General features: G+C 35.3%; 1 protein-coding gene across 1 annotated transcript in view; it reads left to right on the forward strand.

Moving 5' to 3' along the window:
• Positions 1-25,260, forward strand: part of AHR (aryl hydrocarbon receptor) — a 62,416-nt gene that overhangs the window by 25,737 nt on the left and 11,419 nt on the right. The window contains exons 3-7 of the mRNA XM_058807566.1: positions 12,762-12,877; positions 16,324-16,413; positions 18,225-18,348; positions 22,501-22,631; positions 23,483-23,685. Of these exons, the coding sequence (XP_058663549.1) occupies positions 12,762-12,877; positions 16,324-16,413; positions 18,225-18,348; positions 22,501-22,631; positions 23,483-23,685 (664 nt within the window). The remainder of the gene's footprint in view (positions 1-12,761; positions 12,878-16,323; positions 16,414-18,224; positions 18,349-22,500; positions 22,632-23,482; positions 23,686-25,260) is intronic.

The following is a 25,260-nucleotide window of genomic DNA, read 5'->3' on the forward strand; positions in this document are numbered from 1 at the left end:
CTTTTTTGTCAGTTTCCCAGATGGAATATGCTTTCTGATTGGATATTTCAGACTTGAGAAACTGTTTTTCTTTTATGTATGGTAGATATTTTTCAGCAGGAAGAGTAAGTATTACCTGTACCCCCAGCTTTCAGACCTCTTCTGCAGTGGAAGAGGGAGGAGTGGGAACCACCTGTAGCAGAGGAGTGAATTACACCTGGGTTTATATCCTGACATTGAAAAAAAGAGCTATGTAATTTTCTTCAGACCTGTAAAAGAATCAGTGACTGCCAGCTGCCAGAAGAAGCTGGATTTGTGCCATATTGGGGAACAGTCAGGAGAAATCCATTTCTGCACCATGCTTAGGGGTCAGGGTGACATGAGTGCCAAGCCATTCTTACCCATCCAGAGGGAGGTGCAGCAGCTGTGCATGGTGAGGTTACAGTGGAACTTAGGAAACTGAAGTACATATGGTATTTAAATTGGGAGTTTTCTAAATAGTATGTTGGGTATAGAACCCCAGATTTCGTGTATCATGTCCTTTATGTGGATCTGGCCTTCTGGAGTTGTGCAGTACTCTGGCCTATAGCCATATCCATCTCTGCTGCAATTGTCCACGTTAAAATAATGTTTCCTGTTATATGACTGTTTTCAGAAGTCTGGGAGCCAGGCAATAACTGTCCAAACTAAAATGCTGAGAATGTTTTTCACTTCAGTAGCTGCAGTTAATAAATACTGATAAGTATTTTTGTAAACTTGTAGTCGTTCTTAAAGTCCCAGCTTTTCTGGTGGGACTAAAACAAGTGATGTGGAAGACTTTTTATTAAGCTGGACTTAGCTGTCTTTTGTATCTCCCTTCTGAAGATTTTGGTAGATTCTCTTGGAGCAGTCTTGGAGGTAGTATCGAAGGGTACAGTCCTGCAGAACAAGGTTACTTCATTTATCAAAGAATTTAAAACAACTGAGGTTCTCCAGAACATCTGAGATTGTCATTCAGTTTGTCAAATCAAGTTAGGGTCTTACAAATATCACAGGAACAGGAACAAAGAAGCCCTAGAGAGTACGCATTAGAGGAGATGACTGTATTTGTCATGTTTAGCATGGCAGAATGCAGGCTAGGGGTTATGATTGCTGTCTGTGGATGTACCAAGTAGGGTAATAGAAAAAAGGGAGAAGAACTGTTGAAGGTAATGGGCAGTGTTATCACAGGAGGATATAAGCTGGACATGATAAAATGGTCGCTGGTGATTAGAGGATTTCTAGTAAAATAAGCAAAGAAAACCTTACTAGAATGTCAGTGAGGGGAGAAAGAGAAAAAAAAAAGGGGAAGAAGTAAGTATTATTCAGATTTAACTAAATATTTGCTGTGGTGATGCAGTGTAGCAGCAGTTATTGCCTTAAAGTGTTGCTTTGTCCCCTTTAAGACATTGCATCTTCCAACTTACCTTTTAAATGGCATTTTAGGTGCAGTGAAAGTTGAGCATTTCGTGAGGAAATGGTAATTACTTATGTACAGCCTTTCCAATGTTGTATTTTCTTTAGAAATAAGAATTTGTGGAATTCCCAAACAAGAAAGGAATGCATGTGAAATGAAGAGTCAGTCAAAGGAGCTGTTTTTTCTGAGCATCTAGCAAAGTCTCATGTTTACTGTAAAGCTGTGGAACTAAGTTATGTGGAAGCAGATGGAAATCCCTTTTAAATTTGCTGTAGTGTTGTTGAGTACAGAGATACAAGATACTGCAGCATCACACCTTGGGTGTCTCTGAGCTCCGTGGCCAGGTAATGCCACAGCTCCAGAGCGGTCCCTTTTGCTGTCAGATTCTCAGAACAATCTTTGTATTTCTAGACAGTTGCAAAACAAACAAAATTTCTCCACAGCATAAACAGAAAACAAAAACCCCAAAACTCTCAAGACCCCCAACCCCTCTCCTCCCGAACTGAAAAAAATTCTGCCAGTCCACACAAGCCACATAGTTCTTCTAAAGTATGAAACTGAAAAAGAAACTGAACAAGCAACAAGAAACTGAAATCTTGATACGGTATTATCACTCATCTTTCTTTGTGCATGTGGTTGCCCTCCAGGGCAATCTCATCAAGCAGGAGCTTTCTGTGTTTATAGGTATCTGTGGGTAAAATTAAGTGGTGATGTCTAATGAATAGCATTTAAGTATCTGTCTTGATTTCTGAAGCAGTTTATTAAAAGTAGAATGAAAGCATTAAAATATTAAGAAAATTTTGCCTACCTTTTGGTTTACTAAAAGCTTGTGCTATGGAGGGGACATATCATTTCTGTATTTAGTATTGTTGGGAATAGAACCTTTACTAGAGTGCTTTTTTACAACAATAAGTAAAATTTTCTATATTAATTTTAGAATCTTAAAACCATAAAATATGTTAAAATATTTTATGGTATTGAAGAAAAGGTTCTGTCTATGAAAGCTTGTAGACATACATAGTAAAATATTAATGAAAATATTGTTTTGCTTTAGATTTACTGTTATACACATCTGACTGAATTGAGCAGTTGTTTCTGAAAGATGAATAAATAAATTGTTCCAGTAGTAAGTTTTTGTTAATGCTTGTTGTATCTAGGGTGTATTTTAATATTTAGAGTTTTAAATATTTAAAGTATTTATTATATAAAATCCTGCCAGGCTGGAATTATTGGAATAAGCTTTGCAAACTTACACCATGGTTTTTCTGTGGTTTTATCAGACTGTTTCTATCAAGTTTACTTATGGACAGACTGGAACAGACCCTCTGTGAAATGGATCCCTGTGGGGCAGAGCAGATGACAGAGTCAGAGGTTCCTGTTACCCAAGTCCTCTTCTACCAGAGTTTGTCTGTGTGCTCCAGTTCCCCTTCTTTGCAGCATTCCTTGCCTTTCTATTTGCCTCCTCTTTGGGGCTGTAATGAATAAAATATAGTTTTCCTTTGCGTCACAGCCTAACCCTTAGCAACATAAGTTATATAACGCTCGCTGTTGCTATTTCTGTATTTCTGCTAGATCAGAAACACAGACCTCTGTCCTGTGCGACCTCCTAAGCACAGTCTTCAATAAAAGTGTCTGGGAAAAAATCCAGTCTGACCTTTTTTCCCTTTTTGTTCTTTCTTTATAGGAAGCCATTGAAAAGTTTACCTTGTTAGTTATATGGAGACTATAACCATTCATAGGTCTTTAATTCATAAACTTTGTAGTTTGACATAGCAAACCAAAATTGTCAGGAAAGATGATATTGAAATACTGTGCAATTATAAGCTTTAAGCCTTGTGTCATCTAATGTGATTTTTACATGGAGCACTGAAATCTCTCCCAGTTAGAGAATCTGAACTTCCAAATCTTTACTGCATTTATCCTTGCAGTGCTGGTGGAGCTGAAGTGCTCCTGTTCTGGTTTCATGGTTAAGGAAATAAAGTGTACAGTGCCTGTATGATTTCCACCACGACGCACAGGAAGGTGATGTCAGAACCACAAAACCATTCCTCCTCTCAACTTTTAGGCATATTTTTGATAACTTCCTCATTGTCTTCAGCCTCTCAGTCTTTTTCTTTTTTGCCTGCCTACCACCCAGCCTGCCCCATGTATATGCTGTAGTGTATAATATAATTATGTATTTGCTTGAGAAGTATAATAGTGGCTGGTACTGTTTGAAAAATATACCTAAGCCAGAGATTCTGCACTTTTTATTGCCTTCCTCATTTTTGGATGTAAACTTCTGCTGTCTTAAAGTGCTGCCGTGATTGAAGCCATGGAGAAAGACAGCTGCCGCTTTTGCAGGCTGTTGCATTAAATCATCATTCTTTTAGGATATTAAGATGAGGTTTTGGATATTTTTTCCAAAATAACAGTGGAGACCCAATATCTTGTCCAAATTCTGGCTCAGGAAGTTGCTACACATTTAGCCCATCATAAATAAACTCATTAGGTAAGATCTAATTCCTGTCCTGGTTACCTGCTGTTACCTATTCAGCTTTCCATAGGAGACTGAGGTTAGAGTTAATTTCTTCTAAGAGGCTTTTTGGTGGTATAAAAATAATGCCAGGAAGAGTTAGAAATTTTTCATACAGGCTTTCCCATATTTCAGGTGCTAGAAAGGAAAAGTTTATGGTTTTCTTCCTCCTGTTTAGAATTTACACATGCAGTCATGCATTTAGCAGAACATAACTTTTCAGTACAACCAACTCTTAAAATATATCTCCTTGTTTTATTATAAATGAGTTTTAGGATTTAAATTGTGGTCCACTAAACCCACAACTTGTAAAACAGCAGATAAGTTACCAACTTGCTAGTTCACCATTTGTAACTACAAGATATTTTGAAAAGTAGCTGATATGGCCTTGTATTATTTTTTATATGTATGTAGTTTAATAATTATTAAAATGAAAAATACCTGCAAATTTAAATCAAAATCCTATTCACTAAAATATACATATTTTAATAGTATGTTCAAGTATAAAATATCATCAAGTAAGGGGAATTAAAATACTACAGTACAGTATTTCTAGGATATGGTGGTTTATCAGCAAAAGCTGTAGAATTTTGAAACTTTTTAAAGGTTTTTTCTGCTTTTGTTTGTTGTTAGTGTTGGTAAATTTTACTGAGTAGCAAAATTAGATTCAGAGAAAAGATTGTTTCTTTTTTTCCCCGGTAGAACAAATGAGTGTACTCATTTACTATCTTATAAATAATCTTGTGATTCAGAAATGTAATTTCTGGCAAATTTGTGGCTCCCTTTGAGTCTTGGCCAATGAAATTTGATTGAAGTTTAGGTAGGAAAAAAGGTGACACTCCTGCCAAGTTTTTGTCAGTTTTATGATTTATAACTCTGAACATTGGAAACGTATCCTTGCCATAGACCTGGAAACCAAGTAGAACTGATCTGAACTCCAGACATGTCAATTTTGAAAGGGCAAGCAACAGACTTCCTCATGCCAAAAATAGATTTCACGCTAAATTATTTAAGTGTATTAGTTGATCACAGATAAATGACAAATAGTATTTTTCACTTTGGACCTTTTTTGTATGGTAGGGCAAACACAAGGTCATTTTAAATTTAGATGGGTTTTGTTAGGTCAGTCTGAAATATCACACGCTCAAAAATTGTGGCATTTGGTACTGAGAAAAATGTTGCATGCTGCTTTTATTCTTCGTGTATATTTGTTATATATTGATTGCAATGAAGAGACTATTTTAGACTCCTGCAGCAATTCAAGTAATGTGTACCACTTCTGCACTTTTCTCTTGTTGAGTGTAAAATATATATGAAGACATGTCTGAAGTGTAAGTACAGCAGGGCCCTTGGGAAGCCTTCTGGAGCTGTACCTTGAATAATTTCAGTCCAATGCTGACAAAATATTTACTGGTTTATTTTTGGTTTCTAGGTCTGCTTTTATCCATGTTCTCTGAAATGTTCAAGTAGGATTCTTACTAGAAACTTAATATTGAAATTGCTTTATCTTGATTATGCCAAAAGTATAAATATTTCCCCATAGTCTAGCAAATACATATGGCTATATTGCAGTAGGTGCTTTGGTGACAGCCACTATAGGTTCCCAATAATTTCTATTGAAAAGTTTTGTATTAAGGAACTTTTAACCTTTGGAATCATCTGCTTTGGAGATGAAAATTTCCTTTTCCTGTTCTTAGCCTAAGCATTTTTGGGCAAGCCCTACATTTCTTCCTCCCTTAAATAAAGTTTGTTTTATACTTGAGCATTGTCACAGATGGGTAGACTTGTGCTCTCTGCTGTGTCTGATTGTATGGCTGATGAGTGTGCATTTTGTTTGGTTTGAATTTGGGCTAGAAAGGAAGTACTGGATGATTGGAAATGGAGGGGTGCACATGCACAGAGCTTGTAGTGCATCCAGTGCATCTGTGGCACTGCTGGGCTCTGGTTGCAGTCACAAAATATGCACACCTGGAAATGTTTGATTTCTAGGGATTTGTAACATCATTAAGCAATCTGTATCTGTGCAACAGATAAGTGATTGACTCTCAAAAGCCCAGGAAATGCCCAGAACCTGACCACGTACCCACATACCGTTCTCCTTTTCTAAGTAGTGGAAATAATTTTTCAGTTAAAACTTTTTATTAAAGTTTTACTTCCTCTGAGACTCTTTTTTTCTTCTTTCACCAACCATAACCTACTAACGTTTCTTTAAAGTATTCATGGTGGTATGATTTATCCTCTTGTGATAGCTGCTTCATGGCATTTTCTCTCTCTTGAACCATGAATAATTTCTTTGAGGCCAAACCAAGAATACCTGTCTTCTGTAGCTTATTGGTTCTTTCAGTAGCTTTTCCTAAATATGTAAACATATTTATATGCTTCCACATTAGCTGAAAATATGCTTATGAATCAATGTACCATGGCTTCTGAGGCTGAAGGTTGGTTGTAACTAGTTTTTAAACTATATTGGGCTTTTTTCTAGAAAGTAAAGGCAGCTCCTATGTGTTATTGGTAATTTTTCTGCTTTAAAATATATTATTTGAAAGCAGTTTCAGTATTGTCATAATTAGGTTCATTCGTTGATGCTTAGGGGGTAAAAAATGTATCCTTTGTTATTACCACCAAATGTACAATTTCATCCTCATTTTGCTTATATTTACAAAATCTGGTTACTCAACTTCCATAACTACTTTTGTAAGTTGTTTTCTTCTGATATTGCTTTGAAATCTTCTGATGTCGCTCTGCACATCAGAAAAGTTATGTATTTTTTACATTTTTATTAATGTATTTATTACATTTTGGTGTATCAGTAGCAATGGAGAACACAAGTTGTTATACATTGCGCAGTTTACTGTAATTTAGAGGCTGACCTGTATTTTTTAATACATTTACCAGGAAGACTGCTCTTAAATTATTTCATCTTCAGACATGTAAGCAAGAAGACCCACTGTAAATCTATCTTGACAATTATTCAGAATCATAAATGAAAAGGTAAAAAATGGAAAATTTAAGGATGCAAAGCACAGTGAAGACTTTTTCTCCCCTATATGTAATGTGTTTTGCTTGTAAATGGAGCTACACAGAAGTCAATCTTGCCTCATGTAATATAACTGACTTTAGAACTAGTTATGATATTTATTTTCTCTTGTATCTCTGAATACAGAGCAATCCTTCACAAATTTTATTACTAAAATTTATAGGTTTTGCTATCTAAAAGTGTAGCTATTTACAAAATATGCAGTCAATGCATCTTTTATCTTCCTAGAAAAATAATTAGTTGCATTTTTTCCTTGTGTTACTTAACTTTCATAAACATTTTTGCCTTGACAGTGTCAGAGGTGGCAGGTGCAAAATGTTTTATATATCTTAAGTAATGGAAATAGATAAAGTTGCATGTAGATACATGGGTGTGTATATATAATACTTTCTCCCACTTAAAATGGATCTTTCACCAGTATAAACAGTTTAGCTTATGTTAATGATTTAGGCAAGAGTTTAATATTAAACTACTGTTTTCTCAGTAGTGCCCTCCTTGTCTTGTGTTAGCTGGTGGCCTTCGTGTCGAAGCTCAGCATTTGTTGCTGGAGCAAGACCACCCCCCTCAAGAGAACTGTTGTTTTTGTACAGTAATCTAGAACAGACAAGGAGAATTTATAAATCTGCTGAAAAGGTTATGAAACGGTCTCAGTTGGCTTTGACTGCAAACTTTGACCTGTTTGGCCGGATTTTGGAAGCCGTGCCAAAATTTGATTTAAAGCACTTCTGGGAAGCTCTTTAAGATTAAATTCCAGCACTGCATCACTGATGTGCTAGTGATATACTTTCAATATTAGACAAGTGTTGCTTCAATACATGTTTAGCCTTGTACAGATCATTCACCTAAAAGTAAAAATTATCTCAAGTCTGATTCAAAGAAATTTGTTGACTCTCAGTATGATTTTAAAAGGTCTGTTTAAAATTTGGCATCTTGATATTCTGTTCTTTACACCTCTCAGTAGTGAGCTACCCCTGCTCCTCCAAAACAATTTGCTATGCTTTTACTTTGGGGAAAAAAAGGTAGGAAAATGTTCTAAACACATTGTACTGGGGTATGGTTTCCATAAAGCTTTTCAGCCAGCAGTTGCTGAAATGGTTTTATTCAGCACTCTAATAACACGTGGCTGGATTAGATGAATTTTGAGATGGAAAGCTTAATCATACATTTTTTCACTCCTTTGATAATCGAATAGGAGACATTTGGTGTGCGAATGCTCAGGTTTCAGTGGAGAAAAATATCTCCAGACTTCACAGCTGAACACCAGCAAATGTGTATTTGTGTCAGAAAAGCTTCTTTATTCACTCAAAACAGAAAAAAAGAACTTCTAGTTATTTTTCTTATTTACTCAGTTCTTATTTACTTAGTACTTGGAAAAAAAAGAGTACCTTTTACCCAATTTAGTAGTTTCTAGATTTGAGGAAAACAGTATAATAAACTTGGTTTGGCCAAGTTGAGTAATGACAGTGTCCTCATACCCACTATGTTGGATGGATACTGTTATGTTGTTTTATGGTCAGGCAACTGATTATTACATAAAATATTAGTTACATTGAGGTGAAAGGTATTTTTATTAGATTTTGTTGTTATTGATATTTCTTTTGAATATTTGTATAAGTGCTGTAGGTTTTCCCTTCTTTTATGAATGGGGAAAGTGGAAGAGTTTTTGAATCCTTTGTCTTTAAGTAATTTAACTATCTAAACTGTATTCTTAAAGTAATAGTAAATTCAACAATTTCAAGTATGTATGTCTTAAATCAACCTTCTGCATAAATGTTTTTCAGAAACTTAATAATTATAAAATTGCTAACACGATGCCTTATACCTTATGATGAATTCTCTGCATCTCCACTTACTTTACTAACTTTGCAACAATTAGCACAAGTAAGGCCCTCTCAACTACATCAATTAGAGTCTATTTGCACTTGCTCTGTGACAATTTTGCAATTCTCTGCTGTTGTTAACTTCTGGTAAGAGAATATGGAATCATCATTTAAGGGATTCCTGTTGAAGGTGCTCTGTAAGCTACAGATGGCTGCCTGGTCACTGAAGTGGGTGCAATAATGGAGCTGGGAGTTCAGGGCAGCAGCCTGTCAAGTGAGGAACTCGTGGCAGGGGCTCTTATTGAGAGCAGGAGGGACAGCCTGGAAGGAAGAGGATGTTGGTTGTGGGTTGGAGCTTGAGGAGAGCATACCTAGCATACCTACCAAATATAAACACTAGAGATCAGGTATTTGAAGGTGAAAAAGACATTTTTCATCTTGGACTACAGGCAGTCTTTAAGAAGAGCATAGAAATTAAATGAGACAGTAGATAGAATTATTTTTAAAATCATTTTCCTCAGATTACTTTCTAAATATCTTAGCCGATATTTAATGAAATTAATCTATCATGAATTATTAGTTGATTCAGCAAACTGCTTATAACTCATGCAGTTTCTCATACTGACTATTGGTCCTTGGAAAGAAGGGAGGCCACCTAATACCTGTTCTCCTTATGTAAATGATTTTTTAATGAGTACTTTTATGGTTTTAAAATGAAAGATGGCTTTTGTCAGCAGTTAGAACTCAATTGCTAGAACTGTTTCAGACCTGAAGAAGTAGATGTATGTCAAATATTTTTTCCCCCCACTCCATACTGTTAGTCTAATAAAGTACACTGCATCTCCATATAAGTCTCTTATCACCTGAATGTAACGGTTAAAGTCAGAGATAAGAAGCTGGCAAATACTGATGTAACCATTATTATTGAATTTATCTTTGTAGATGTAAGTTAAAAGCAACTGTCTTTTACATTTGCTGGCTTGTGTTCTAAAGCATTTCACAATCATAAAACAAATGTATCAGAATATATATATATTTATGTCTAGAAACATCCATTAAATGTCACTATCTAGTTGTCTTTGAGATTTAACTTGTACTTCAAATCAGGGAAGTCTAGGCAATGGAAATAATACTTATTGCAGGACATAGGATTAAATGACAATCATTAACCTACTTGGAAAGGAGGTGCTTACAATGCAACCCTCCTGCTCAAGCTGTTTAACAGATATTTTTTGATTTGGGGTTTTTTGTTTGTTTGGTCATTTGGTTTTGAGTTTTTCTACAAGTATAAGCAAATTTGCTGTATTTTTGATGCTTTGAAATTATTAGTGGGAAATTCTGAGAAGTAATTTGATGGTGAATATAATCTAGAGTATGTGTACAGATTTTTCCTCTTTACTCTGTGGGGTATTCATGTTTTAATTTCCTGTGTAGGAAAATTAAGCAAGGATAGCACACAATGCATTCTATTTAATTCAGATGTTCAAAGACTATAAAGTAATGAACTACTGAGATTATTTTGTCTGATGACATGAGTAAGACAGACTATGAGAACTAGCAGAACACACATGGCTGGTTTTAACTTGTGTGATGTTGACTGTAATATTACTTTTTGATGAGTTATGCTTTGTAAGATTTAGTTCTCCTTTCCATTACCTATTAGTATATCTCTAGCTGGTATTTCTGAGACCACCTGATTGTCTAGATAAGTCTGTTCTGAACTGCTGCTTAGCAAGGTGCTCCTCCCATGATATAAGGCTCCTTGTTTCTGGTGGCCTTCATTTTGACAGTGTAAAAGCACACATTACAAGTGTGCATCCTGGTATCTGGGATTGTTCAGTGTCAGGGACTTGGCACTGACAGGCCTGTGAGTTATCTGGCAGAAAAGGGAAAATTTGGATTTGTTTCATTTTTTTTACATGAATTGCATACCAAACTATGGATATACAGCTCTAATTTCCACTGTATCTTCCATTTTCTCTAATCTCAATTATTGGCGATTTTCCATGTGCCTTAGTTGGGAACAGCTTGATTCCATGCACATTCTGATTTCTGCAAAAGGTGTAGATACCAATTCTGGAAAATGTTTAAAATGACACTTACCTCTTGTGCACCTTGAAAGTTAGGAGGAATATAGCCACCAATGCATTGGCTATGTTTGAGTCAGGAACCCTGACAGATTTTATCTCTCAGACAGTATTTAACCCTATTAGACATTATAAAAGAAAAAACTCACTTGTATTTAATTACATATAGTATTTTGAAGAATGGCAAGGGTGATTAGGCATCTTTACTTGCAGCTTTCACAGCTGAATTTGGACTTGTTCAATAATCATATAAGATACATTTTGAAACGTTTTCTTCTACTGCTTGTTGGCTTCAGGGATGTTTAGTGAATATTCTATATATATACTTTTGCAATAGTGCTAGAAAAAAAATTGGCTTTGTAATGTATTCACATGAATTTGCTGTGACTATACCTCCCTGTGGCCTGTTGCAGGACATTTTGACTACCTTGTAGGAAAAACAGCATTAGGGTTTTCATTTCAAAGCAAACCTTTAGATACCTTCTAATATGATTAATCAGTTAATGTCTCTTTAAAGCACATTTTTCCTCTGTGGTGCCTTTGAGGTATATTTTAATGAAAACTATCTGGCTTGAAAGTTCTTAGCTACCATGATAGCTTCAAAAAACGGGAAAGGCATCATTTATCTTTCAGGCAATATATATAGGGTAAAATATAATTTAATGTAATTTAAAAGTGAGTGAACAGAAGTTCTTCAGGATTCTTGAATAAAGTTCTGAACAATGGAAAAATGAAGGTTTTCGGCAGATTCAAAAATAATTTGAAATTTAGGCTGAATATCCCATCATTGTGAGAAACTTGTATTTTACAGAAGTGTGGTTGTTTCTATAAGTTTTATTCTATTATAAATTTCCCTTTGCTTTGCATCACAGGCATTCTGGGGCTGGGAGGTGGTGGCCTTTGATTTTATGGTAAAGGTTTAAGGTACAATTGCTCAAGTAATTTGAAGCTGTTTAGACACTGCAGACCCACTCAGACTAATTTGAAGACTTCTTTCTTTTCCTCCTCTCTTTTGGAGCATTGAAGAGTAGGGAAATTCTGAGTTATGGATGATCTTTGAATATGTAGCTTTATTTGACAGAATCCTTTTTATTAGAAGGATGCAGAGATGGGAATGTCTTTTGGAAACTTCACAGCAATATGATCTGATTCTTCATTTCTTAGTCATTGGGTATTTTTTTCTTTCAATTAGATATATTTGTGATCTGAATAATGATGATTCATTGTTATAGTATTTTATCTGCAGTTGGAAAGAGTTGTTTAAAAGGTTGAAATTTAACTATGACAGAAAATACCCACATCTTTTTGTTTTAAATACCTTTCTTTGTTTTGTTGGGATTTTTTACTATGTGCCATGAATTTAGGGTTCATGTTTCTTTGGTTCCTTACCCTGAAGAGAGCCTTAGGTCTAGAGCAGGCTTTACCTGTCTGATGAACCATAGTTTGATGTCTGAAATTAGGTGGGATAAGATTTCCCTACCTTAACACAGAGTTGTTGCCGTCATGGGAGGATGGTCTATGAAAACAAAAATGTCCTTTATTTATCACAAGAGTGACAAACTAGAAGTGAGTCTTATAGTAAAGAGAAAGACAAGGAGGAGAAAAGGTATAAAATTATGACGCTTGGGTTGATTTGTAAGAATAATGATTTTGTTGTGAAAGTATTATATATAGAAAAGAGAAAGATGACAAAATTGGAGGGCTCACTCTTAAGGTAAGGAAAAAGTTTGATATGGAAACAAAAATCTTTCATTAGATTGTATTTATAATTTATAAAAATGCATATATTTAAATCCATTTTTTTTTTACACAAAATAGCAGATCATTACCTAAATTTCTATAGAGCCTTTCAAAGATCACTCAATTTTTTTAATTTTCTTTGTTCTAGTTGCATTGAAATCATCTAGCTCTACCAGACCAGAAAGAAATGGCATTCAGGAAACCTCTAGAACAGGAAAGTGTGGAGAAGGGATGCAGATCCTGGAAGGAGAACTCCTCTTGCAGGTATGTTTTGCAATAGACATATTTTTCAAAGATTTAAATTTTATAAAACCAAACACCTGTATTTAGCATACTAGATACTCAGTGATAAGATAGAAGAAGTTTTCTTATTGTGAAATTCTTTCCTCATTTTCTTTAGGGTAATATTATCTTGCTTTTTTTTTTGGTAGCAGAGACTTTTAGAGTGTGTGTTAGAATATGGGCTCCTCTTCAGTGATTCTAAGTAGTTTATTGGGGGGTTTCCCATCTCTTTGCATCTGTTGTTAATAAAGATATTAATATAAAGGAACAGTTTTTATAAGGGACAGATAAGTTACTGATTTACTGTAAATTTGGTGACTAATTGTCTGAAAGAAACAATTTTTAACTTCAAAGACCTTGGGCTTGCCAAAAGTTCTTGCTTTCTCAGTGGTTTGAAAGAACTCAGCATACAGAGTGTAGATTCAGGACAAATTTTAAAATGCTTTGAATAGCTTTTATATGAACTAATTGAAAATATTTATTTAAAAACTGTAGTTTTTTCTTTTAATTGTCTAGCCTGTTTTAATATCCTGGAGTGTCAAAGCTTATGGATAATTCTATACTACCAAGTCCAGATTAAACTCAAAAAATTACAAATATAGGTATTACTATGTTCTAACTAGTTTCACAGAATGGATTTTATGGAGACCTGCAGCTCCATTTGAAATGTGTTGTTAGTCTGTCTTCTACACAGGTTCCTCACTGATGTATCTACCAGAAGTGAAAAATTGTTCAGTCATAGCCAATTGTTTCCTTCAAACAAAATGAATTTCAGTGTACAAAGACCAAAAATGAAAACAGGTTCTTAGAATCCCACAAAACAATTATTTTAAGTTGCTGCTAATTGAATTTTTTTCCTAACCAACTTAAAAAACTAGGACATTTATTTCTAGCCTTAATAGAGTATGACAAAGAACTGTTGTGGAGTTACTGCCAGTGACCAGTTTCTTTTTAAACATAAAAAACCTAAAAAGCTGAAATATATGGTTTATATTGGAGACATCTATTTAATCTGAAATGGTGTGGGGGGGGGATTATGACTTCTGACTGGAAGTGATATGAGGAAACTCTTTTCCAGTATGAAAATTAAGTGGGTGATATGGTTATTACTGAAAATTCTGCCCCTCTTGGGAAGTAAATGAACCGAATTTCTTAAATGAATTTGTTTTGTGAATATTTTATATATGTGAAAAAATTTATGAGAATGAATATGTAGATAGAGTTTTATTAGGTTATGTAACAAGTCATGAGTGTGATGAAATTGGGAATTTTCCAGAAGATAGTGGAAGCAGTAAGTTGTAAATATTGGCAAAGTCCTTCCCTTCCACTTATGCTCAGAAGTGTTTTGCGTTACACAGGTGAATAAATGATAACTGATGATGAATGTTTTCCTTTTATTATCTCCCTACTTTTTTGGTTTTTTCAAGGTGATATGAATAAACACCCTATTGTTTGTATTTGCTTTTGTTTGTTCATCAGTTGTTCTTGCTTGCTTCTTAACAAACAGAAAATTGTCTTTAATTTCCAACATAGAAACTGTCTTACCAATTCAATATATTGTGGAAACAAAGATCAAATACATAAATCTGTCTTTCTTAAAAGCAAGCTAAATTTCCTTTAAAATTATCTAAATTATTTCAAATTCTTATTTTAAATACAAAATCCATTACAGCCCAAACAAGTTTATTTAAAAAAAGTGAAAGAAAAATTATGACCTTTAAGAAATTTTAAAAACTTAATTCTCAAAAGTAATGAACAATTTTGTAATTACCTCTTTATTAGGAGCATTGAGAGTATTTTTAGAGGCACAAATATCCTCTTCAGTTCTCCAGAATAGTGAACTCACTGCGAAATTTCATTATGTCTTTTCAGATAATTATTTTTGGATTGCATATTGCAAAAATCTCCATCAGAACTCTTCTCCCACTTATTGGTCTATCCAGATATATGCATTTTACAGAATTTTTGGCTTAAATAATGCTTATTGCTATCTTAGTAACAATCCTGGTTCGAGATGACCTGTGTACCAGGGCCAGTGCAAAATATGATTGAATTCCAGGCACAGAAAGTGTAGGTAGCTCTGTATGAAACGGACCAGAATAACCAATTTTAACATTTGAGACAAAGTTAGATGCTGTGCAGCTTGCAGATGTTTTGTGTCAAGCAGCTGAGGTGAAATGCCCTGCAGAACAGGTCAGCAGAGGACACCTGCCACTGCGGCATCCTGCAACCATGGAATTACTGTGAGCTTCATCAAAACCAAGGATTCTGTGTAGCCACTCAACATTTCTTGGATTGGCCATGCTGTTTCATTCCAGATTATTTTTGATTTTTTATCTCATTCTTTATTCGTGTAAAATTTACTAAACTTATAAGGAGTTTTTGTTGAGCTAACAATTGTTTATGAGAGCAGAATAAATAATATCTACACATAAAATTGGAGTGGTTCACAGCATTTAAAGACCAGTCATTTAACAAGATATTTCATTTATATATTATTACTTTGTTGCAGTAGGATATATGATATCCTTCACCTACTTTGCATTTTCTAAGTACAAAAATTCTGCATAAATAAAGAGGTTTTTTAAAAAAAATAGTGTTGAGTATGCTGGCCAAATTTGCCTTTGAATGCAGCTGAGGAAATTAAGTGGCACAATATACTGAATCCAGCCCCTAGAGACTGCCTTTTGTTAAATCTTGACTGAGATCCATAGAAGTGAATCGGCACCCTTCAGATGAGCTGCCAAGTCACAAATGTACTGTTTGCTATCACAACAATTGCCATGGACCCTATTGATTGGAGTGCAGATAAATGCCCTTTGCGTGACTTTGAGTGTGGAGCCGCCTGGTCTGCTGCTCCACCGAGGGGGAAATCTCTTCAAAAACATTGTTTACTTGCAACAGTCTGCTTTTGCAGAGGTTTTCTATTTTAAGTAAACTATAAAATGTTTTCTTGGACTATATAGGGGATCTTGATAGCTTGATTTCCTGTCCTCAGTGGCCTGTCTGCACTATGAATAGAATGGATTTTGGGACTGGGTTTGTGACATGGCTCTCGTTTGTGCTGTGGGCACTGGGGGTATCCAAGCCTTGAGGCACACAAACATTGTGAAATGTGGTTGATGTTAGATAAACTTATAGTTCTTCATATATGTCCCTTGTTTTCTTCAATCAAGGGTATTGAAAAGTCATCAACACGGATTATCTTCTCCACTGAATTTTAAATAAAGTTTGGGGTTTTTTTGTTAGATCCAGTTTTCTTCATTTTAACACTTACACTATAGAGAGATGCAATGAGGAATCCTGTTTGTGCTGTCAGATAATGATGTGCTTTTGCATGCTTCACATTTTATTGGTAGACCTAGAGACACAATAATTGTCTGGAATTTTATCTCTGAAGCTGACAGATTGCTGTGTTTCTTCCCCAGGCATTAAATGGATTTGTGTTAGTCGTTACAGCAGATGCTCTGGTGTTTTACGTCTCTTCCACTATCCAAGACTACTTGGGATTCCAACAAGTAAGTTTATGTTTTTCTTCTATTTTTTTCAAAAGTTTTGCCTAATTTCAGGGAACATCAGTGTTCATATTTAGGGCCTTAAAATTTTTTTGTAATAAAACTCTCAGTTAGGTACTTTAGGTTGAATTACTTTTAAACCATATTTTCTGAAACCACATTTTCTATCCGCTTCCATAGCCAGGATGTCAGGCCAAGCACAACAGGAATATAATTTCCAAAGTTGAGTTAGGCAAGATAGGAAATTTTCACACTTAATTATTCTTTACTGGAACAACTGTTTGAAATTTATACTGTGGTGTTACCCAGTTTATGATGCTGAGTGAGACATAATTCAATGGGAAGGTAATTATTTTAATAGAATCCTTTCATGAAAAATTATTTCCATATGCCTTGAGATTTATAAATATCAAGTGACAGATTTTGGTATTTTTGGAATTTGTTCTCTTGCTCATGTTTATTTATTCAATTATTAATTTCAAGATAAGCATTTGTTTTTTACTATTTATGGTGCAGATTACATATGGCCAACTTCACTGGGCTTGAAAACCAGGTGCCAAAGTACTAAAGACAGGCATAGAAGGCAAATTCTGCCTTTGTTAGAAAACTCCTGGGATTACTTTATGTGAAGATGATAGAATGAAGATGGTAGTTATAGTTCTCCAAGTATATCCATGAATACTGCATATTGATAGATTCAGCTGCTGTCTAAACCTAGCAAGAAACCTTGCTTGGTCCTCAATTTCACGTAACTGATAAGAGATTGGGGAAAGTTTGTGTAAAAGAAAATATTTCAAAAAACCCCATTTTTATTCCTGGGTTTACATATTACTTCAGTGCTGGGGAATAAAAAAAAGAAAAAAGCTTGGAAAACAAATTGGTCGTAACATTCATGAGGTAATGCTAGTAAATCAAGTGCATGATATAGAAGTAAAGTCTTAAAGTTACAAAAATTAGCATTTCTGGCAATTTATTCTGGAAAATACTGATTGTTTTATGAAATTTGTCATAGCAAAATTTGACCTAGGCTTCTGCTTCTGCCAGTTCATCTCAATTACATTAGATCTATGTTTTATTTAAGTATTTTCTGCTTATATAATGGTTGAGTTTTTGAAACTTGCCAAGAAACCGGATCTTAACTCTTGTCAGTCAACTGAGTCTTTTCTTGACTATTTTGGATGGGTTTTTTTCTCCTTAAATTCCTTTAAGCACTAATCCTTGCTCTTGAGCCTTTGCCATTTAGATCATATTCCTAACCACACAATTGGTATTGGAATAAGGGCTTTATAATTACATGTTTGAACGCATCCTTAAGAAGGGACAAAGCTTTCAGGCAAATTCACTGTTTATAATCTGCTTGGCTTAGTTTTGGGAGTTTGGTTCAGGGTCTTTAGCTCCTTTTGTATTCCTGTAGCACCTATAGTGGGTCAAGTCAAATACTACGTGGTAAATATTTTATTTACCAGTATATGAAGTTAAATAACTTAAGCACAACCTAAGCATAGGATTTCCAGGCCTTCTTAGGTAGAAGCAGGTAAAGAAATAGTTGACATAATGGAACTTCTTTTTCTAAGGCAATATTTTTTATTATTGTTTCCCATGCTTATAGTCATGTGTGTAATTGAGCTGTTCTCTGTGCTGCTATAAATTGTTTCATGAAGCTTTGCCACCTTCATATGGTTGTATGTATTTATCCCTGAGAAAAATGGATTTTGCTGTATCCATAACAGTGTTGTCAATGAGACAACTTGTACCATATTGTGATATAATTTTCTTATTGTTGTTCTCTCTCACCTTTGTCCTTTTGTTCACAGTCAGATATTATACACCAGAGTGTATTTGAATTGATTCACACAGAAGACCGACCTGAGTTTCAACGACAGCTACATTGGGCATTAAATCCTGCCCAGTCAGGAGATTCTGGACCAAGTGTACAAGGTGAGAACAGATTTTATTGTTTGCCTGTCAGATTAGTTGTTTGCTTTTGAGCTTTTTAAATTTGTTATTAAAAAAAAAGATAATTTTCGATTAATAACGGAAGAAATAGCATCTTTCAAATTTATTTTAATTTTATGGGCGCATTTAGTCAACAGTGACAATTACTATTTTTTGCACTTTAAATATGCACTGTTATTCATAGCATTAAAGTACTAATTATAGTTTAAATTGGAAGACTTTAATTTGGAGTATAAGTGACAATGTTTCTTAGATTGATCAGTCCAAGGATATTCTAATTACAGTGTTACTATAGGGAATAGTGCATTCATTGCCACATAGAGCAGCACTTCTCTTGGAGATAAAAGGGGAAGAGAAATAAAAAAATGAAATAGATGAGCCTTTAAGATCAAGAAGTGTGCATGTTAGAGCAGAGTTGTCACATGTTACTGGCTGATGCTTAAGGGAGCTGCTATATTGAGAAACAGCTAAGGTGAAACATATTGCATGTGTGTCAGAGCAAAGATGTGTAGGTGCAGGTAATGTGTAATCCAGGAAGCATGTGCCTGCATCACAGTGACAACAAAGCCATTGAGACAACTGCTCCATTTTAATGCTCCCTTTGCACAACAGTTGTTTAAACACATAGGTAAAATCTTCTGTTACTGTGACATGATTATAGGGCATTTATTAATCCATAAAAAGTCCGTTTTTTAAAATAAATCTTTAAATAATTGAAAAAAAGAGTATGGAAATGCCATGATTTAGTACAGAAAGATTACTGTGTTTGTAACACACCTCAGTATATTTCAGTTTTTCATTTAGCAGTCAACGTTGTTCCATCATCTCTAGATCAATCTCCACAGGTCTGCTGCACAGCTAGGTAATAGCAGAGTTCAGTACAGCAAAGAGTGCAGTTCTCAGAAACCAAATTTTCATCCTGCTTACTTCAGAATGAAATTATGTTCTATGGACCTTAAGCAAGTGCCTATGAATTCAGAAAAAGTTATTTGAAAAGAATGACACCAGGTTGAATTGGCCTCAGATTTGACTGAACATTAGGATGTGCTGAGCAGGATTACAAACAATTTTTTGTTTTGTATGTAGTGTTTCTAGGTTGCTAAAAGCTGCTAACTGTGCCCCATTCCTGGAAGCATCCAAGGACTGGGTGGATGGGTCTTTGAGCAACCTGGTCTAGCTAAAAGTGTCCCTGTCCATGGCAGGGGGGTTGGAATTAGGTGATCTCCAAGGTCTCTTCTATCCCAAACCATTCTATGATTCAATGATGACTTTTGAGCCTCAAGTGGCATAAAATGTTTGGATGTTGAGGATTTTAAACTGAATTCAGAATTATAGCAAAGGATAATGCTATGACCATAAGGATCCCCTCCATTTTTGCTAATTCAATCCATTTCTTTTTTAATACATTCAACTGGCATTATGTAGATATTTATAGATATCTCAGACTCAGGCACAGATTCCATCCTGAGTCTGGGAACTGATTCTGCTTCAGTTAGCCCGGGCTAGTTATTTCTCACTCAGTACTCTGGTATGCTCCTAGACCACTGGTTTACCCAGACATGCCTCCTGGTCCTTGACTTGTTCCCAGAGAAGTTTGCAAAATTCTGATTTTTTCAGTCCCAAATATCTGCTTTGGGGCATTAAGTCTGGATTATCTTTTGAACTTGGTGTGTTTTGCAACCACATGGTCTTGAGTTTAAAGGCAAGCACTTAATGCACTGCATGTTCTGCACATTGCTCCATGGAACTGATGAGATCTAGTGGGAGCTTTGTGAGGGATATGGCTTCTGTAGTGTTAACTGGTAGTTATGCTCTAGGGATTGTAGGTGCTCTGTAAGATTCTTTGGCTTCTTACAGTGAGTCACTTCAAGATCCTGGCAGTAAAACCTTCCTGCCTTCTGTCTGCCTGGAAAAGTGCAGCAGGGTTGCTTTCACAAGTGTAGGAGGCTCAGTTTTGAAGCCCACTGCCTCCTGTTTTGAGTTCTGTTCCCCTTCCTGTTGGGAGCCACTTCTTTCACAACAGCTTTGCTCACTCCTGAGAACTGTGCATTTTACTGTGGAACTAGACAAACCCCACAGCATCCAGCTGGATTTGCTGAACCTTCAAATTTCAGCTCTATACTTACCCAAAGAATAACACTGAGATTCTCCTGTGGCAGAAAGGCTGAAGGACACAACTAACAGTGCTGAGGATGCCAGCAGAAACCCTGGCACTGCTTATTGGATACTACATCTACACCCAGTCAGGGTTGGCATCTTTGAAATATTATGTAGGATTTGCATACTGTTTCCTTGATGCTCTTTCTTCCTAATCAGTGCTTCTTCAGAGAGCTTCCTAGAGAAGGACCATCTCAGAAGTGTTGAAAATTCTCACTGTCAGTTAAGCAATTTATAATAATAAAAAAACTGCAGCTGTAGCAAGTAAGGAAGTTTGCTTTGTCTGTTGAGAACTGTCCATATGACAGGTGTGGGAATTTCTTATTTTTTAATTTCAAAGTTATATGGTTACTGTCTTGGACTACAAGTACCTGAGTTTATCTGCCTGTGGGATCTGCTCATAATGGTGACTGGCCAATACAGTTCTTTACATGGCTGTAATTTCAGATTATCCCTTTTCATCACACTACCATCTAGGACAGAAAAAGGTTTCTTTTTCTCCATACCTTGAAGTTTATTCCGCAAAAATTGACCTTGCATAGCAGTTCTTTTAAGAAAAAAAAAAAAAGATATCTCCTCATTTTATCTGAAAAGCTAGATAACTCAGCATACTTGTAGGATTTAGATGGCCTTAGGTTGGAAGGCCTATTGGTAAGATATCAGCAATTTCATTTGGCTCCAATTCAGTCCCTTGAATTCATAGGAGATTAAATAGAACTGGCTTTTGGTAATGATTTGTTTACCTTTGGGTTTGTTTTGCTAGTGTACTAACCTCTGAGCCTATCTGTAAGTTTTTCCAGCTGTTCATGAGACAGAATTATATTCCAGAAAATATAATGTGGTGTGTTATTAAGTGACATGCTCTCCCTGTCCTCATCTCCATGTCTGGAAAGTCAATATGGGTTGTTAAAATCTGTAGTATTATTTTTGTCCATACTTGATAATCCGGTCTCTAAGAGTACATGGAGTATTTTTTTTTTAATTAAAGATTATTTTATTATAAAATGTCTTTTTAAGCTGGATTTTTCTCAATTTTCTGCATGTATGAATTCCTAGGGTATGACTGTTTTTTTATATGTATTGCAAACAAGATTGCTTTGCTAAATTTGCTGTGAGTAGTCATGCTCTGGTATCTCTGTATATGTAGTCTCATGTAGTACATATGTATTTTATCAGAGGTTTATTGATTTACCTTCTGTTTTTACTTTATATTCCAAATGTTTAAGTCTGTTTTGTAAATACCACTTAGCAGCAAATGCTTGTCCTGACAAGGTGGAAGGATACCATGTTGGTATCCTAGTTTACAATCATGGTTTTGAGTATTTTGTAAAACAAACAACTGCAAAACACAAGTATTCCAGGTGTACCTGGAGAGGTACACCTGGAATACTTGTGTTTTGCAGTTGAAACTATGGTGTTTTGATCAACAGAACGCAGAAATATTTTCACTATTTAGTAGGCTCATTTTCCTAAAGTTGCTGATTTTTATTTATTACTTCTGCTTTCACCTGGCTGTCTGGAAAGTAAGTTTCACAGTTTGATACTGAGTTTTTGAATACTCAGTTCCTGCAGTTGCTGTGCCTTTTTGGAGATCCTACCATTGTAGAAACACTGGTGTGTTCTCTGCTGAGAACTCTGCTCTTTGCGACTGATCCAGAATCTAGGCTGTGGATAAAATAATGAATGAATTAAAAACCCAAACAAACAAAAGCCCCAATGTAAAAAAAAACCCCAAAACCTGAAATTACATTCAGTTTTCAAATCCCATAGCCTGTAAAACATAATCCCATCCGAAGAATTGGTGTTTAACCTCAGTGTTACAATAATAATAGGTTCTGAGGATGTTTCCAGTTTACATTGTTCTTGCTCAGGTCACGACCTAACGCATTGTTTATGAGAAGGAAGATCGTTTGTTATGGATAGCCTTCTCTAGGTGTTCTTCTAAAAATAATCCTTATAAATAATCCTTTCCTGCAGGAGATAATGGCTTTTCACAGCCAGCAACCTATTATAACCCAGACCAACTTCCTCCAGAGAATTCTTCCTTTATGGAAAGGAATTTCATCTGCAGGTTACGATGCCTCCTGGATAATTCATCTGGATTCCTGGTGAGTATGGAGTTCCATAAAAACCTCCACATATGCTTAAAAGTTGGAAATCTGCACCTCTTAACAAGAGGTGCAGCAACTTAGTTTATTTGTAAGTCTCCAAAGCTATCTGGGCTGCTTGAACCACAGTGTTTCAGTTAGTGAAGTGAATGTCTCCCCTTTCAAGACTGTTGTCACAACCAGGTGCAAGTTCTCTCTCATGGCCAAGTTTCCCCAATTAAATGCAAATAAGCAACTGCTTTTGTAAAATGCTGTGTGATTAAAATGCATCACAGGAGTATTTTCTTGTAGCAAGTTGAGTATCTTGAGTTGCAATAAATTATGATAATTAAGAGGACCATAGTTTTTCCTTATTTGGAAAAGTTTGTGCTTGCTCTTTTTAATGCATTTTTTTGTTAGTAAATTATTTATATTTTAAAACAAGTAAGGGTTTATCACCCCCTATGTCGTATCTTATAAAATAGAATTCTTTAGAATTGCAAAATTGAACATACAAATTTGCAAGAGAAATAATGATATAATTATATGCATGTATGTTCATTAGAATATTAGAAGCCCCTGTTGATATGTGATACTATATGTTTATTTTTTTTCGTTTTTTTTACAGAATAGTCTTCCCATTAATTAACTTTTCAGTATCTTTATTAGTAGATATTGAAGTGACATGGTCAGGGGTCTAACAACAGTGTTCTGTACTTGTTAGCTGACTTTTATGTATGCCATCCTATAAAATGGATGAATGAATCTGATGGATCTTAAAAAAATGAAAAATACATATTTACATCATAACAAAAATATCTTGCTTTTAAATACCTCCAGCATGTAATAATTACTTTTTTCCTGATCCTAAGGCTATGAATTTTCAAGGACGATTGAAGTTTCTCCATGGGCAAAACAAGAAAGGGAAGGATGGTGCTGCTTTGTCTCCTCAGCTTGCACTGTTTGCAGTAGCTACTCCCCTGCAGCCACCATCCATCCTTGAGATACGAACCAAAAACTTCATCTTCAGAACTAAACACAAACTGGATTTCACACCCACTGGCTGTGATGCAAAGTAGGTGTAAATTGTTCTCTGTAATTGTCTAATAATTTGCTGATGAAATAGGTTTCAGGTAGGTATTTGAAATATAAGGCAGGCTACTCTTTTGTTATATAAACTGTTTCAGTGATGGCAGTTTAGAAGCTGTTGAAGTTTTTCTCTCCAGCCCTGCTATCAGGTAAAGAGAAATGGGTTTGCCATAGTCTATTTCCTTGGAATGGCATGCTGCTCTCTGACTCTCAGTTTTTAGAAAAACAAAGCAAATACCTGCAAAACCAATGCAAAATAAAAAACTGAAAGACGGCATACTAATGAATTAGGGAAGAAGAAAATTTTCATATTAAATCTGGTTTGAAATTTGGTCTTAGAACTGATAGAGCAAGTGTTTAATTTCATTCCACATTTCTCCTTCAGTTCAAATACCTGTAAAATACAATGGAAATGTATTTTCCTTCAACAGAATTTAAATACTTTTTTATAGTATGATTTTACCCACTTCCAAACCATTCTTTTCCCTATGTAAAATTTGGAAACACTACTGCAGTACTAGATCAAAATATTGTTTCAACACAGCAAGAAGCCCATTAGGATGCTTTTTTTATCAAAATAAGAGCCTCTGGCCTCCTTCCTTCTCCTCTCCCTCCTGCTTTTGACTGAAAATGCTTTGATTTTCAGTGGAGTCTCTCACATGGGTTTCCATACCTACTTACAGGACAGAATTGGTGTTTTGTCTACTGAGAGACCAAAATGTTTTATTTCTCTAAGCTGATACAAGTAAAAAACAACAAAATGTTTACACAAGTGTTTCTTTTCTCTGATGTTTTTATTCTCTTGAAAAAAATACTTTTATGTATATTGTTTCCCATCTCTACTTTCCCCCTTTTTTTACCTTTTGTCTTTGCATCTCCATGTCTTTGTTTCAAATCCTGTTTAAGTCTCTCTTTGACCATGTCTTTTTATCAGATATCGCACAGCGATCACATGAATTCTGTTAAGTGTCTCATCTCCCTGGCCTCTAGTAAAGTACTCTGATTTTAGCTGCAGGGTCAATCATGACCTCTGAGTCATATCTTGTTTAATGCAAACACAGGGGTCTCATACCACTCAATAGCAAAGGGGATGTAGCTCTGAGATACATTAAGCTACTAAAAATTCCAATTTAGACAAGAAATTTTAGATGACTGAAATTAAACCCCTATTTAATTCTGCACACAAGCACCTATAGGTAAATGATAAGAAGCAGGGCTAAGAAAACAGTGTCTTTCTTTGGAAGTAACGGGAGCTGCCTGCTAGGAGTGAATATGTTCAGTAGTATGGAACTGAGAGTCTGGCTGTAGGCATCCACTCTTTTTTATGATCTAATGGTTTTGTGAACCCACTCCTAGTCACTGAAGGCAACCTGGCAGACTAGTTAAAGTTTTATGATTTGTTGACTCTGTGTTTTATTGGAGCTGTTCTGCTTCCGTGTACAATTGATATAGCCACAAACTGTAGTTTGCATCTGAAATACTCTAGCCATAATTAACTTGCTGATTTTCATTCTGTGAGTTGCTTCATCAGCTGTGTTGCAATTTTTTGGTTTTATCTTCC

The sequence above is a fragment of the Ammospiza caudacuta genome, chromosome 1 (genome assembly GCF_027887145.1).
Source record: "Ammospiza caudacuta isolate bAmmCau1 chromosome 1, bAmmCau1.pri, whole genome shotgun sequence".
Lineage (NCBI taxonomy): Eukaryota > Metazoa > Chordata > Aves > Passeriformes > Passerellidae > Ammospiza > Ammospiza caudacuta.